This window comes from Lagenorhynchus albirostris, chromosome 16 (genome assembly GCF_949774975.1).
Source record: "Lagenorhynchus albirostris chromosome 16, mLagAlb1.1, whole genome shotgun sequence".
Taxonomy (NCBI): domain Eukaryota; kingdom Metazoa; phylum Chordata; class Mammalia; order Artiodactyla; family Delphinidae; genus Lagenorhynchus; species Lagenorhynchus albirostris.
The window spans coordinates 70,553,468-70,569,643 of record NC_083110.1 but is presented as its reverse complement, the minus strand read 5'-3'; the positions used below and the strand labels follow the sequence as shown (position 1 = coordinate 70,569,643).

General features: G+C 36.9%; 1 protein-coding gene across 2 annotated transcripts in view; it reads left to right on the top strand.

The window, feature by feature from the left end:
* SHTN1 (shootin 1) overlaps window positions 1–16,176 on the top strand; it is a 101,653-nt gene that overhangs the window by 32,698 nt on the left and 52,779 nt on the right. For both annotated transcript variants that reach the window (XM_060126458.1, XM_060126459.1), the window contains 4 exons: window positions 5,117–5,285; window positions 7,320–7,417; window positions 9,394–9,475; window positions 13,016–13,110. In XM_060126458.1, coding sequence (XP_059982441.1) covers window positions 5,117–5,285; window positions 7,320–7,417; window positions 9,394–9,475; window positions 13,016–13,110 — 444 coding nt within the window. The remainder of the gene's footprint in view (window positions 1–5,116; window positions 5,286–7,319; window positions 7,418–9,393; window positions 9,476–13,015; window positions 13,111–16,176) is intronic.

Sequence of the window (16,176 nt, the reverse complement as noted above, 5' to 3'; positions counted from 1 at the left end):
TCACCTCTCTAACCTGCAGTTATCATGTCATAATTGTCAGTGTAGACCAGGGTTGATTTCTTAAGAATACCTCAGACCCACTGATTCTGGGAGTATGACCCAGACATGTGAATGTTGAAAAAGCTGCCAGGTGACTGTTATATTCATCCCTGCTTCTGAACAACTGTGTTACTAATCTCTAGGGTCATTTTTACAATTTAGTATCGACGATAGGATCCTTAACTTAGAGTTTGTCTTCTATTCTTTAAGAAGCTCTTTTGAAAATGGACTTACGGTTTGTTTTTGAGGATACGGTGTGAACTCAGGAACTTTAGAATAAAAAACAAACCAAAAATACCCTATTCAATTAAATGCTGTAGATGTGCTCATTGGATGTGGAAGATACTACAGCTTTGAATGCAAAGTTTGGAAACTTCATTATATGTGTGATCAATAAATGAAAGTAGCACATCCTGATTTAAGTATTAATTGTCATTTTTGGAAGTAGTTTTCATTTTCTAAGCAGCAGAGTTTCTGTACATTCTTATTTTTCTAAAGTGTTTGCTCTCAAATTAATGACAAATGGAATGTTTCTTATGATACAGTTTCTTTTAACATCTTTATTGGAATAGAATTGCTTTACAATGTTGTGTTAGTTTCTGCTGTATAACAAAGTGAATCAGCTATATGTATACATATATCCCCATATTCCTTCCCTCTTGCATCTCCCTCCCATCCTCCATATCCCACCCCTCTAGGTGGTCACAAAGCAGGAGCTGATCTCCCTGTGCTATGCAGCTGCTTCCCACTAGCTATCTATTTTACATGCGGTACTGTATATATGTTAATGCTACTCTCTCATTTCGTCCCAGTTTACCCTTCCCCCTCCCCTTGTCAAGTCCATTCTCTGTGTCTGCGTCTTTATTCCTGTCCTGCCCCTAAGTTCATGAGAACCTTTTTTATTTTTTTCGAGTCCATATATATGTGTTAGCATACAGTATTTGTTTTTCTCTTTCTGACTTCACTTTGTATGACAGACTTTAGGTCCATCCACCTCACTACAAATAACTCAATTTCGTTTCTTTTTATGGCTGAGTAATATTCCATTGTATATATGTGCCACATCTCCTTTATCCATTCATCTGTTGATGGATGCTTAGGTTGCTTCCATATCCTGGCTATTGTAAACAGTGCTGCGATGAACATTGTGGTACATCACTCTTTTTGAATTATGGTTTTCTCAGGGTATATGCCCAGTAGTGGGATTGCTGGGTCGTATGCTAGTTCTATTTTTAGTTTAAGGAACATCCATACTGTTCTCCAAAGTGGCTGTATCAGTTTACATTCCCACCAACAGTGCAAGAGGGTTCCCTTTTCTCCACACCCTCTCCAGCATTTATTGTTTGTAGATTTTTTTTGATGATGGCCATTCTGACTGGTATGAGGTGATACCTCATTGTAGTTTTGATTTGCATTTCTCTAATGATTAGTGATGTTGAGCATCCTTTCATGTGTTTTTTGGCAATGTGTATGTCTTCTTTGGAGAAATGTCTGTTTAGGTCTTCTGCCCATTTTTGGATTGGATTGTTTGTTTTTGATATTGAGCTGTATGAGCTGCATATGTATTTTGGAGATGAATCCTTTGTCAGTTGCTTCATTTGCAAATATTTTCTCCCATTCTGAGGGTTGTCTTTTTGTCTTTGTTTATGGTTTCCTTTGCTGTGCAAAAGCTTTTAAGTTTCATTAGGTTCCATTTGTTTATTTTTGTTTTTATTTCCATTTGTCTAGGAGGTGGGTCAGAAATACAATTTGACTGCATTATTTCCTTAAAAGCAAGTGTGGATGCTTTCCTTTGCTAAAATGTGAAAGTTAAACTGATAATTATAGACCAGTTATTTAAATCGTATGATCCAAGTCTGTTTAATTTGCTTATTTTGTATCTTTAAATATTCATTAAACTGTGCTCAATATAAAAACCCTATTTAAATTTGAATATAGTATAAGATTCTGTTACTGTAGGGTTACGAAAGATTTATTTTTGCCTTGTAACTAATAAGGATTCTAAATCCTAAGTAGTATGCCGTTAACCTATATAACTTGATGAATAATAACTGCAGTGAAATTTCTCAGCCCAAATTTGTGAATTCAGAGTTCTCAAAAATTTCCACTTAGTATGGTTATAAGATTTAATGTGTATAAGTCTTATATTTCTTCTTTCAGAATGTGAAAATGTTGTTTTAGACGTTTGCAATTTTGTTTGGCTTTTTTCTTGAGACAGTAACTTTGTTGAATCGAGTAATTGTATTACAGCCAAATAGTAGCTGGTAGACTTTGGTGCCTGGCTTGATAGAGGCATTAAAACTCTTTTGAGGGCAGAACTGTTAACTGTTAGGTTATTAAATATTACTTCGATGGTGGCCTGGGGAGCACCAGATGGCAAAAATTAGTATTTTCAGTTTTTCATGAGAATCCTGGGGGAAGAAGCTTTGTATAGATGAATACCTTGGTTGAAGAAAACTAGCTGATAAATGACTTCCAGAGGAAAATTAGACACACAGACTAAACCTCTTTTGTCACTAATAGCTAATATTTGCTGAATTTTTACTGTATGTCAGTCACAATACTTTATATATATATCTCATTTAATCTTCATATTATGGGATAGAGACTATTTTTATCCTTAGTTAGCTGATGAGAAAACTGACACTGAAAGATTAGATTATCCTAGAGGCAGAGACAGAATTTGATTGCAGAGCTGAGTTCTTAACTCTGCTATACTAATTTTATAGAAATGCATACTCAAGTACTGCATTCCTCTATGTCAATTATCTGTAGTATTGGTGTACATTAGAATCACCTGGGAAGCCCTGAAAACGTGCTATGCTCGGCTCTACTGCCAGAGATTTTGGTCTGGTGAGGGCCTGCATGTTGGGAGTTTTTTTTTTTTAAAACTCTACAGATGGTAATGTGCAGGGTTGGGAACCATTAGTTTAAATATTAGGAGGCAGAATTACAAACTAAGTCTTGAGTTTTTTCACTTGAGTTTTTCTTAAATTGTTCTTTTCTCCTTGTATTCAGAAAAGATGTCATCATTTGAGAATTGACGATGGTCCTTGAGTGTCTAGTGCCATGCTCTAGCATTCATGGTTCAAAGAACACACAACAATGTTTACTTGAATTTTCCATCTGAAGGAAGAGGGATTGGGAAATCATGGGTCTTATATCTTATCCCTGATCCTCTAATATAACATGGAGAGCTAGAAGCTGGAGCTATGGGCTGGGAACTGGGAATAAAGGTCTGTGTCTGATTCCTTGAATAGATCTCACCAGCCTTCCCAGGAAGAATCTGTGGAATGGTTCATAGCCATTTCTAAGTGATTCTTCCTGATTCCCCAGAGAGGTCAGGGAATGCTCTAGGGAATGCTCTTGTGTTCCAGACCACGCTACTCGGGGTATATGTAGTTTCCATATTACTGGGGTAAGAATCAGATCTCCCAAATTGAAATGGGCTGGACTTTCCCTGAGAGAAACCCTGAAGGGTCCTAATCATGATCACAAATGAAGGACCAAAGCCAGACAAATACCATACTAAACATCTTATTCTGGCATAAGGTTTACAGCAGTGAAGGGCATTTAGCTTTCCAGTGAATTGTTTCTGTCTGTGTTTATTTCCAGTGTCAGTTATTAAATTAAGAACTTGTCTTGATGGCCAACGGCCCTTAGTAAATGCAAACACATTTCTGTATCTTATATTTTATACTAGAGAAATCAATATACGAAATACTTTATACTCAAATAAGAGAAGACCTTTTATATTTTAGTCTTGTGAAGAGAACACGTAAGCAAAACCATATTTTCCTTCTGTGGACTTTGGATAAACTTTAGTCTTCGTGTGTGCCTCGTACTAACATTTATGTGCACATAAACACAGGAGCTGAAGAAGGTAACAATAATTGATAACCAACTCATTTTTACATCAGGGGATAACAAATACATTAATGAGTTAGGATTCCTTTATCTGCAGTGAATTAGATAGAGATAATAGAAACGTATCTTGAACTTTCTTCTATCGTGTATTATTAGAACTCTATGTACAGATAGAAACACATTTTGAACTAATTTAAGCAAGAAAAGGAAAGAAAAGTAGGAATTTGTTCAGAGGGATATTGGAGAATCCCATAGAATCCATGAGCTAGGAGCATTTTAGGAATGGACTGGAGCCCTGTGGCAAACCCTGTGTCTGTTGCTTTTCTCTGTCTCTCCTACACATTGGCTCCATTTTGGCTTTGCTGTGGACTGCCTTTCTCTATTCCTCAATTCAGTAGTGTAACGTGGTTGCCAGTAGCTACTGTATATCCAGACACATGGAAAGGAATTCATCTCTCTGTTCCAGTCTCCAAATTTCTAGAGAAGGGATCTAATTGACCAAGCTTGGATTATGTGCCTAATTCCTGGACTAATTATTATAGCTATGGCCAAAGTGGTAGGTTGTGCTTTGGGAGAACTTGGCTTTTCCCATAGAAATCATTTGGAACAGTGAAGAGGAGTGTCAGTGTCCAGAAAACAGAGAGTGCCAGGCAAACAAACATTTCAAAGATGTTCACAGCACAGCATCAAACAAAATATTTGCTTGAAAGAAAGTGTCTTGAATTAAGACTTTTAATGACTGTGAATAAATTGAAATTTTATTTAATCTATACTGGTGTTTCATCTTAATTCTTCTTGTATTTATCAGTTATAACTAGCATTTTCACATGCTGCTGGCTATAAGGCATAGGTTTTACTTAAAGTAATAAGTTTAATATTAAAAAGTATAAAAAACCTTATTTAATGACTCTTCTAATTGTTACTTCATGCTGTGAATGTTGATGAATGTGCAAGACAAAAATACACTTAATTTGTCTATTGTTTAAAAATCCAAGACACTCATTTTTTTAACATCTTTATTGGAGTATAATTGCTTTACAATGGTGTGTTAGTTTCTGCTTTATAACAAAGTGAATCAGCTATACGTATACATATATCCCCATATCTCTTCCCTCTTACGTCTCCCTCCCACCCTCCCTATCCCACCCCTGTAGGTGGCAAGACACTCATTTGACTGCTGTTAAAATAACTGTCTTTATATTTGCCTTAGTTAAATAAAGAAAATAAAGCATTGAAAAGAATCAGCATGTTATACATGGCCAAGCTGGGGCCAGATGTAATAACTGAAGAGATCAACATTGATGATGAAGATTCAACCATGGACCCTGAGGGTGCTGCCGAGACTTGTGTCTCAGTACAGTGTCAGAAGCAAATCAAAGGTAGGATCCCTGGCTTAATTATTGAGCATGTTTTAGACTCCTGTTAGGATAATGCTTCTGAACCCTGGTTGCACATTGGAATTACATGATAATTTCAAAAAATATTGATGCCTGGTTCCTACTTTGGAAAGAATTCTGACTATTTGTCACAGGGGGTGGCCTGATTGAGAAGCATGATGGATGTATAGCTTTATGAGTACTTTCTTGTTTGGGATTAGGCACTTTTGAAAGCATTGTCTTGACAGAAGCAGTCAGTTTGCCTATAAACTTCTAAAGGATAGGACTGTGTATTAAGATATTTTTGTTAAATGAAAGTAAGAATGAATAAAAGTATATTTAGCTGACACCTCCTGTTAGTCTGTTTCTCTGTTGGAATCTTTGGGGAAGATACCTCCCCAAATTGCTTAGTCTCTGCCCTCCAAGAACTTCCCATATGATTCAGGCAATGAGCTAAAAGCAGTATGTAGTATTAAGCAACTGCGGTGGTCCCCAAGTAGTGCTGTAAGGCAAGATCACATGTTACATCTATTAAATACACATTAACTTTATTAATAAATAAATACACACACACACACACCCCTATATATTGTTAAGGATGTAGGAAAACAGTTTGGGGCTCAGTAATTATTGGAGCATTTTAACTTACTGTACCTGTCAGGAGTAATACTTGTTTGCTTGTTTGGTAGATAAAACTTCAGCAAGAAGTATAAAGAAGGAAGTAAAAAGAAAGCCATCTTAACCTGACTTTCTACCCCCTAACTTAAGACAAAATTATATTTATGCTGGTAGGAAGGGAGAGAAAGTTTAAAGGCTTTCCTTTTGTTTGTATTTCTCCCTTCTGTTAGGTCTTGAATGGTATGGTCTCTTGTTCTTCTTTAAGATTAGCCAGCCAGTGAAGAAAGTGGTTTTAAAGTAAGTCTCTGATAGGGCTTCCCTGGTGGCGCAGTGGTTGAGAGTCCGTCCGCCTGCCAATGCAGGGGACACGGGTTCGTGCCCCGGTCTGGGAAGATCCCACATGCCGTGGAGTGGCTAGGCCCGTGAGCCATGGCCGCTGAGCCTGCGCGTCCGGAGTCTGTGCTCTGCAACGGGAGAGGCCACAACAGTGAGAGCCCCGCATACCGCAAAAAAAAAAAAAAAAAGTCTCTGAGAACCCTTCAATTAAGCTGGGTTCATGTAAAAAGTTTGATTTAACTTATAAATAAATAACCACATAGCAGGTTTCTAAGTATCCTTGGAGAAGGGTAAGAAATTAAAAGCACTTAAAAGCTAAGTGGCAAAAGTGTGTGGGCCTGGGTATAAATTTAAGTACTCTGTGCTAATCCATGTTTTTTTTTAACATTTGAGTGGTAGAAGTAACTTTAATCTAACACCAGAAGTTTTTGCACTTACAGTTGCTAGTATTTTCACTCTAGTAATACAGTTTTCATTAAATCTCAATAATATGAAATATGAAGTAAATTAAGAAACAAAACACCAACACCCTGGAGAGAAAATTATTAGAATTAACCCTTTTTCAAATAGGTCTTATTTTGAGTCAGTTCAAATAATGTTTAAGGGCTGTAAATTGGCAGCAAGTCAGGATTTTTTTCTTTAAATCAAAATCTCCAAATTATTAGCTGCCCAGTTTGTTTGTATTGCATTGTGACAAAAGCCCATGGCCATTAAAAAATAAAAAAGAAATTAGTACAGTGCCTTAATTTGTTTTGCTGAAAGCTTAAAAAAATTCTACTTCCAAAATGCCAGATAGTTTCCTAGAATACAGGTTTGATATATTGCAGAGAAAACATGATCTAGTATATTTAACATAGTGAGCGTGCCTGATACAAAATTTTAGAAACATAGCTATATTTGGTGGGGCAGGGGGGGAGAAGTGATATTTACATTGTCTTTTGCTACTTCATTTTCCTTTTAATTGTGGAATAACTTTGACCATAAGCTGCACATGGATTGGCATTTTCAATTCTTCTGACAAGATTGGTTTCTTCTTTTAAAAATAAGGCTTTTTTTTTCTTATTTTTTTCTTTAAAAATGCAGAACTTCGAGATCAAATTGTATCTGTTCAGGAGGAAAAGAAGATATTAGCCATTGAACTGGAAAATCTCAAGAGCAAACTTGTAGAAGTAATTGAAGAAGTATGTATCTTAGGCCCGAAAGGCAAGACCTTTAGTCTTTTAAGGTGTTTGGGGACAGGCTAAGTCAAAAACTTGCTGTTGGAAGCTAATTTCTGACATGAGAACCATGTACCAATTTTAATCTTCTCTTGTCCCCACTATTTCAGACATACAAAAAGGTATTGAAAATAAGATCATGAACATTCATGTACCCACTGTCTAGCTCAAGAAATAAAATAGTAAAATAGCATTGAAGTGTTTCCTATTGTCCCGTGTGTTTCACTGTGAGGCAGATTTGTGACAGTGATATCTGCATTTAAGTCATACACTTTGTTGCTGCTGGTGAAGAATGATTTTGCTTCTCTGATGGAGGGCTGACTCAGCTGGGAAAGGCTATGCCCCTCTGTACCTCCAACACAGGCATATATGATAGATGGTAGAATGGGTTCAAGTGGGTATTTGGAGAATCTTTTTATTTTTCCTTTTGAATTGTCTTTAAGAGCAGGAGCACATAATTAGCCTTCTTTGCATGAGGCTTCAAGGATCTGCCTTTGCAGTCTCGGTTTAACTTGTATCAGTGGTTCTCAGAGTCTGTAGCCCAAGGCTTCCCAACTGATGTGTATAGCACCTTGATATCCTTCAAATGGCTTACAGGTATGCCAGGGTATTGACCCCTTCAGTGAGCAGCCTCTTTCAGTTACCCCAGTTCCCATACACGTATTCTTAAGGGCCATAATGTGAAAAACGTTGGAAAGCAGTGACCACCAACCTCCCATCCCCAGTTGCTTTTACTTATTGTGGCAGTAAGTGTGAGTGGGAAGAAGGATGATGACATTCTAGAAGCGTTGAACTGTATACTGGTTACTAATTTAAACCAAAAACAACAATATAGCTTATACTAAAGGAAACCAGTTCACAGACCATATGGAAGTGCTGATGGATTCAGGGTCCCTTTCAGGGACCATTACCTTAGCTTGTTTCTTGAGTATAACCATAGGAGAGAAAGAAAGACATTTTGATGCATTCCAATCCTCAATTATAATTATTTATTGATGATTCTCTCCCCTCCCACTTAGAGGTGTTATTGGAAGCCATTTCAGAAGTCATTTTTATTATGACTATTTCAGACATCTGAAAAGTGTAAAAAACAAAATAACGAACCTCCATATGCCTACTATGTAGTTTAATACATAAAACATTAGCATAGTATTGAAACCCGTGTGCATCTCTCCCTAACTGCATTCTCCTCACTCCCTGCACTGTTTCCTTAAACAACCATTATTCTGAACTTGTTTTTTTATCATTTCAATGCATATATTTACATTTTCACTACAATACCTAGTATTTTGAGTGTTTTAAACTATATAAACCTGCTTTTTTAATTCAACATAATGCTTTTGAGATTTATCCACTTGGTACATGTAACTTTACATTCTTTTTTTTAAAACTATACTATGATATTCTCTTTTCCTATTGATAGATGCCAAAAATTATTTCAGAAATTTAAGTTTTGTGTGGGGGGAGATTTTCATATGTATTTTGTTTAAGCCAAAAGTCAAAGTTCAAAGTCTTTTTTATTTTAAAAATTTATGTATGTTTTTACTTAAGCCAAATGTCATCAGAGTTTAAAATGAATACCAAAATTGAATATTGGCTCTCTGATTAAATGATTCAAGTATTTTCCGGGTGCAGTCTAATTGGATTTTTGCATTAAAAATGTCAATCATTTACACTGGACGGCTAGAACACTGCCATATTTAGGGACCAATGCCAGTACTATTTGGAATATGTAAAGAAGTTCCAGATGTACATCCTAAATTAAATAGTTACTTTGAGGCTTTAAAAACATTTTAATAGAAGCCTAGCACAGTGAAGCCAATACTGCTTTAATGTAACATCGTGTTGAAAGTTGAATAGCAATTTAAGTATCACACATCATCATATATCATGTTTTACAATTTTGGATGTTTTCTCCCCTCAAAATATCACATTTTTAGGTAAATAAAGTTAAACAAGAAAAAGATGTTTTAAATTCGGAAGTTCTTGAACAGAGAAAAGTCTTAGAAAAATGCAATAGAGGTATGTATTTCCAGTCTTTTCCCTCAAATATATATGTAATTTATTTTGTTTATATATATTTTGTGTTGTTTTATACTGGTGTCTAAAGATTCTTGTAGCAAAAATCTTCTATATTGTGTTTTCCTAACTTCTAGCAATGAGTCTCTCTCATTCCTGCTCTTTTTCCACCTACCTGAGAGTCTGGGGACATTTAAAAGTGCTTTTGCTTGAGGAATTCATGACCCACTCATTTTGAAACTTCAAACCTAAATACTCTTTTGTCCTACATATATCTTGGGACCATGGCCATATTGGCTATCCCCTCAGTGTTTATATATCTGGTAGGTTAATTGGTAAACTTCTCCTCGATCCAGAAGAGATTAGGATATCTACCTAAATACATGCAACATTATATGAAAAACTTTTAAATTAAGAGGATATGGAAAATGGGACAAAGGAAAAGTGAGAATATATGTTAATGTACAAAGTGCTTATTACTTACTCCAAGTTCTTGCACATTTCCTGCCTGTGTGCCTGAAGTCTGGCTCTGAGCTCTCTAGGAGCCAGAGTGATGAGAGATTCATGATCATTTTTATGAATCATATAAAAATTTACCTGTTGGTCAGGAGAAGCAGACCTGGTCTCATGGTGAGAAGGAACTTTCTCCAGAGGCTACTTCTAGAGAAAATTCTGTGTAATTTGATTCCATCATACTTGTCATAAAACACAGCATCAAGTCTCATGGGACCATTTCTTATGTCCCCTGGTTTAGGGCAAAGGAGCAAAGTGCAGTTCTGCAAACATAATTCTCAAGGGAGGGGACTTACTATGCTTTTTTTGTTCTCCTTTTTTCCCTCAGCCACTGTCTTTCCTAGTTCAGAAGCTACAACACTAAAAGGAGACCTTTCAGACCCAGGGCCTTCCCTATTGTTATTGGTGGTAGTTCTCCATCTTTGTGTCATTCATGAATTGAGATTTTTTTTTTTAGTAAATAAAGGACCTTGTAGCTAAGTGTGGGAGATGCACTAGCTTGTAACATTTCCTCTGCCTTTTCTGCATTTAAGAAGATAGAAATGGTATAGAAGAATTTTCAGTCGTGATGCACTGTGCTAGAAACAGAGGGCTCTGCAGAGGTTAATATCATGGACCTTGCCTTCAGGGAGACCCTTATCTAGGCAGAGAGAGATTATATAAATAAATACATGACTAGGACCAACCGAATTTCTTTCAGAATCCAAGAGGGCCAGGTCATGTGAAAATTCACTTTTTATTATAGTGTTCTGGACATAGAATAGAAAGTTAATTATCTTGCCCAGGGCTTCAGATAGTCATAATCTTCTTTGTTTTCTTTGTGAAATTTCTTTTTTTTTAAACAGGTTTGAAAATCGTTTAGCTCTCAGGGACCTGTAATTCACATCACAAACCACCACTTCATTGCTTTACTTGAGTAAGACTATTAGTCTTTCCTCTGAGGAGGCAGTAGATTGACCGAGTACAGAGTTTGAAATTCTATGTCATTACGCAGCAAACCAGTCCTTAATCAGTTAGGACTGAAGTGCCCTGGAGGAACAGTTTGTGAAAGCTGCCATTAAGAGAGCCTTTTTAAAGGTTTTTATTGACATGACTCAGCTCAGGATTGAAAGTGCCTTGCTGGAAGCCAGTGGAGAGGCTAGTGTGCTGTCCACCTGTGTGGTTCCTAGTTGGTAATGGCGTCATCACTCCCTCTGTCCCGTCTACATCATTATTTAACAGAATAGGTCACAGAATATCAAAAAGTAGGAAAGAATTCATGTTGCTCCTATTTGACAGTATCGTCCCTTTGAAGATTTCTGTCCACAGTGATTCTTTCATTCAAAGCTCTGACTCTGGGCCCATATGGATCTAAGGCTGTTTCTCTTCTTTATAAACATGGAGAACACTTTGAAATAACTTACATATGTACATTTTTTCTTTTTATTCAAGTAACATATTTTTTGGTGGAAAGTATAGATTTATATGGGAAAAGTAAAAAAAACTAAAACTCAACCCTTACAGTCCAGAGATAAGCACTATTAACATTTTAGTGTTTATTCTTCCAGGAGAGGAAAGGGGGGAGGGGCAATTTATGGGTAGGGGACTAAGAGGTACAAACTATTATGTATAAAATAAGCTACAAGGGTATATTATACAACACCGGAAATGTAGTCAATATTTTATAATAACTATAAATGGAGCATAACCTTTAAAAATTGTGAATCACTGTATTGTACACCTATAACATGATATTGTGCATCAACTATATTTCAATCAAAAAACCTATATATGTACATTGAGTTGTTTATTAAATATGTTTATAACGTATATGGAGTATAAATAAAATACCAACAAAAGAAATATCTTTTTTGCCCATCAGTGCTTTACAAGCCCCTGAACATCAGTCTCTACTTGTGTTCCTTCCTTGGACTTTTATCATTGCTTTTATTTATAGTTTTGTCATATATATATATATATATATCCCTAAACAGCATATTGTTTAATTTTGCATGTTTTTGAACTTTATATAAATGATATAATTTTGCATATGTCCTTCTGCTGCTTTTTGTGTTTGTCCGGTTCATCATGTTGAAGGGTATTGCTGTGGTATGTTTATTTTCACTGCTGTATAATATTTCATTCAATGTCTATACCAAAATTCATTTATCCAGTATCCATTTGGTGAATGTTTGAGTTTTTTCCAGTTTTTTTGCTATTCCAAGTCATGCTGTTATGAAAATTCTTATACATGTCTTCTGGTGCACATATCCAAGAGTTTCACTAAGATATATGCCAAAGGTAAAATTTTATCTTCAATTTCACTACATAATGCCAAATTATTTTTAAAGTAGATCTATAAGTTTATACTCCTGTTAACAGTGTATTTGTTTCCATTGTTCTGTATTCTCTCCCAGCTTGATATAGCTATACTTTTAAATTTTTGCCAGTTGCCTCTTTGGTGAGTATAAAAAGGTAGCTATGGTTTTACTTTCCTTTTCCTTGGTTACTAATGAAGATGGTAATTGGCCTTTCACATGTTTCCTCTTCAGTGAAATCCTTGTTGATGTGTTTTGTATGTGGCTTTTAAAAAAGAAAAATGAACTCATTTTAAAAATATATCATGAATGTCTTTCCATTCAGTAAATATGCCTCTACAATGTAATTTTGATGGCAGAATATTTCTTGTACACAGCATACTTAACTGATCCTTCAGTGTTAGACCATCTAGATTATTTCACTGTTTTCAGCAATGATGCACAGAGCACCCTTGCGATTAAATCTCTGTATATGTTCATGATTTATTCTTTTAGAAGAATAAATACATTCCTAAAAGTGGAATTGTTGAGTCAAAGGGTATGAATAGTTTTAGATTTTAGATTCATATTGCCAAGTTGCCCTCTAAAAAGGTCTTACCAATTTATACTCCAACCAGCAATGAATGTGGGTGCTTATCTGCCTGAATAAGGAATCTTTCGTCACCATTTTTCATCCGTATTCTTGATAATCTGTGTGGCGTATTGTCCATTTTCTTTTCCTTGTCTTCTCAAGTGTCCATGCTAGCAGTAGAAGAGTATGAGGAAATGCAAGTGAACTTGGAATTGGAGAAGGACCTTCGAAAGAAAGCAGAGTCGTTTGCACAAGAGGTAAATATCTTGCAGAGACTTCGTATTTTATTTTTATATTTTAAAGAACTTTGCAGATGACATATAAAAATATTTTTTGAGGTTGAATAAGCAGTCACTTTGAATTACGGATCACCTGATTTAGGGAGCTATGGAATAGTATCAAATTCATTGAACTTGGTGTCGGAAGATCTGGGTTTAAATTTTGGCCATGTCATTCAGTTAGTAGCTGTATGTTACTAGCAGTTATTAGCAGTTCCTTAGCCTCTTTGGGCTTCACTTTCACCATCTATAAAATGGGTGATGTTACTAACCTAACCAAGTGGATTTTAAAATCAAATGGCACAATTTTTCAAAAGAATTTTGTAAACTATAAAATGCTATGTCGGGGAAAGAAATTATATTTAGGGATACCCATCCCATAACTTGTGAGGGAAAGTCCAGCTTGAGTACAGGATTTTTGCATGTTTCCAGTAGCCTCAAGACCTCAAGAATCTAGGTTACATCTCAGTATACCATCTGAAATAACAATATCATGGTATTAGTATTTCTCTTCAGCTGCTATTCAGTGCTCTCATTGTGTGAGTTGATGCTTCCGCTTGCTATGGAACATTGTCATGTTACACATCCATTATCTGAGCCTTTCACCAGAGTAATGACTTGCCTCTCATGTTAGAGATAAGCTTTGAGCTTCTCATGTTCTGGCCTTAACTTTGTTGCCATGTGTTTATTGGGTATTCCATGGCTCTGGGACTGGTTTCCAGGGAAATGATGAGGCACCAGTTGGCTAAACTGTAACAGCTCATGATATGGAGCTGATCTGCATGAGATTTCCATCATGTGTAAATATTTTGAATCTGTGTGCATACTGTAGGTTCAAGGAAAGTAGCTAAGGAAATATAAAACATTCTTAGGTGGATGTATCCAAGGTGTAGAAGGAAGACAAAGCATGGGGTTATGGGAATGACATTTGAAGATCAGATTATGGTTTTGTGCAGGAGTTTTTCTGTGCTTGAATGTAGCTGTGCTAGCAATGAACTATACAAAAGATTTAGTCTGAGAAGATCTGATTTCAAATATTATGATTCATTTTACTCAGAGAGTTTAATGAAAGGTAAGTATTGTTCTCTTATTTCCTGGAAGGAAGAAAAAAAAAATTGAAATGTGTTAGAGCCCTTTGGAAAAAGCTGCAGCATACATAAATAATGGAACTTGGGCTTCCCTGGTGGCGCGGTGGTTGAGAGTCCGCCTGCCGATGCAGGGGACCCGGGTTCGTGCCCCGGGTCCGGGAAGATCCCACGTGCCGCGGAGCGGCTGGGCCCGTGAGCCATGGCCGCCGAGCCTGCGCGTCCAGAGCCTGTGCTCCGCAACGGGAGAGGCCACAATAGTGAGAGGCCCGCGTACAGCAAAAAAAAAAAAAAAAAGGAACTAAATAAATGGTTGAGGGGAGGGAGAGTAGAGATAATGTGAAGATGCCTCCATTGCAAAACTGAGAATGTTGGCTGATTTTGACCTGAATGCTAGGGTCTTATTTTGAGAGACATTTTCAGTTTTCCATTTCTTGTTTGTAGAATGATGTTAGAATACAAAGCAGCTCAAAGAAAAACTTGAAGGCCATGCAGTAGCAGAGAGGATAGATGGAAGAAGTAAGATTCCTTTAAGAATGAATGATTCAGGGCTTCCCTGGTGGCGCAGTGGTTGAGAGTCCGCCTGCTGATGCAGGGGACACGGGTTCATGCCCCGGTCTGGGAAGATCCCACATGCCGCGGAGCAGCTGGGCCCGTGAGCCATGGCCGCTGAGCCTGCACGTCCAGAGCCTGTGCTCCGCAACGGGAGAGGCCGCAACAGTGAGAGGCCTGCGTACCACAGAAAAAAAAAAGAATAAATGATTCAGTCTGCCATCCACTTGGTAGTGATTGGTGGAAACAATAGTACTGACATGTTAACCCAGAATGAGGAGAGAGAAGTTTGAGGAGGGAAAGCAAGAGCGGTGGCACTTACATTACTGGTAGCATAAGTATTTGCAACAGTGCTCAATGATTGTACAATGTCTAGGTTTGATCTACACAGTAGTGAGAAGAAAAGATAAAGCTAGATTAGAACTAGTATATCTTCCCTTTTCACGGTTTACAAATTCTCAGGTTTTCAACAGATAACTACATGACTTAGCTTAACCAGAGAAGTACCACTTTTGCATTCTGTTCTTTAGTGCATTCTGCAAACATCTGGTAAGCCAGACAGTGTGTAGATAGTGGGAATATAATGATGAAGAAAGCAAATATGATCCTTGCTGTGTTGGAGTGTACAGTATAGAGCTGTAGAAATCAGTTTTTTTTTCCTATTTTCATTTTGCCAAACTTTGAGTATTTGACAGTGCTTTTCTTTTTTTTTTAATTTTATTTATTTTTTTTATACAGCAGGTTCTTATTAGTCATCAGTTTTATACACATAAGTGTGTACATGTCAATCCCAATCTCCCAGTTCATCCCACCACCACCCCCTCCCCCCCACCGCTTCCCCCCTTAGTGTCCATACATTTGTTCTGTACATCTGTGTCTCAGCTTCTTCCCTGCAAACCAGTTCATCTGTACCATTTTTCTAGGTTCCACATACATGCGTTAATATATGATATTTGTTTTTCTCTTTCTGACTTACTTCATTCTGTATGACAGTCTCTAGATACATCCATCTCAACAAATGACCCAATTTTGTTCCTTTTTATGGCTGAGTAATATTCCATTGTATATATGTACCACATCTTCTTTATCCACTCCTCTGTTGATGGGCATTTAGGTTGCTTCCATGACCTGGCTATTGTAAATAGTGCTGCAGTGAACATTTGGGTGCATGTGTCTTTTTGAATTACGGTTTTCTCAGGGTATATGCCCAGTAGTGGGATTGCTGGATCATATGGTAATTGTATTTTTAGTTTTTTAAGGAACCTACATACTGTTCTCCATAGTGGCTGTATCAATTTACATTCCCACCAACAGTGCAGGAGGGTTCCCTTTTCTCCACACACTCTCCAGCATTTGTTGTTTGTAGATTTTCTGATGATGCCCATTCTAACTGGTGTGAGGTGATACC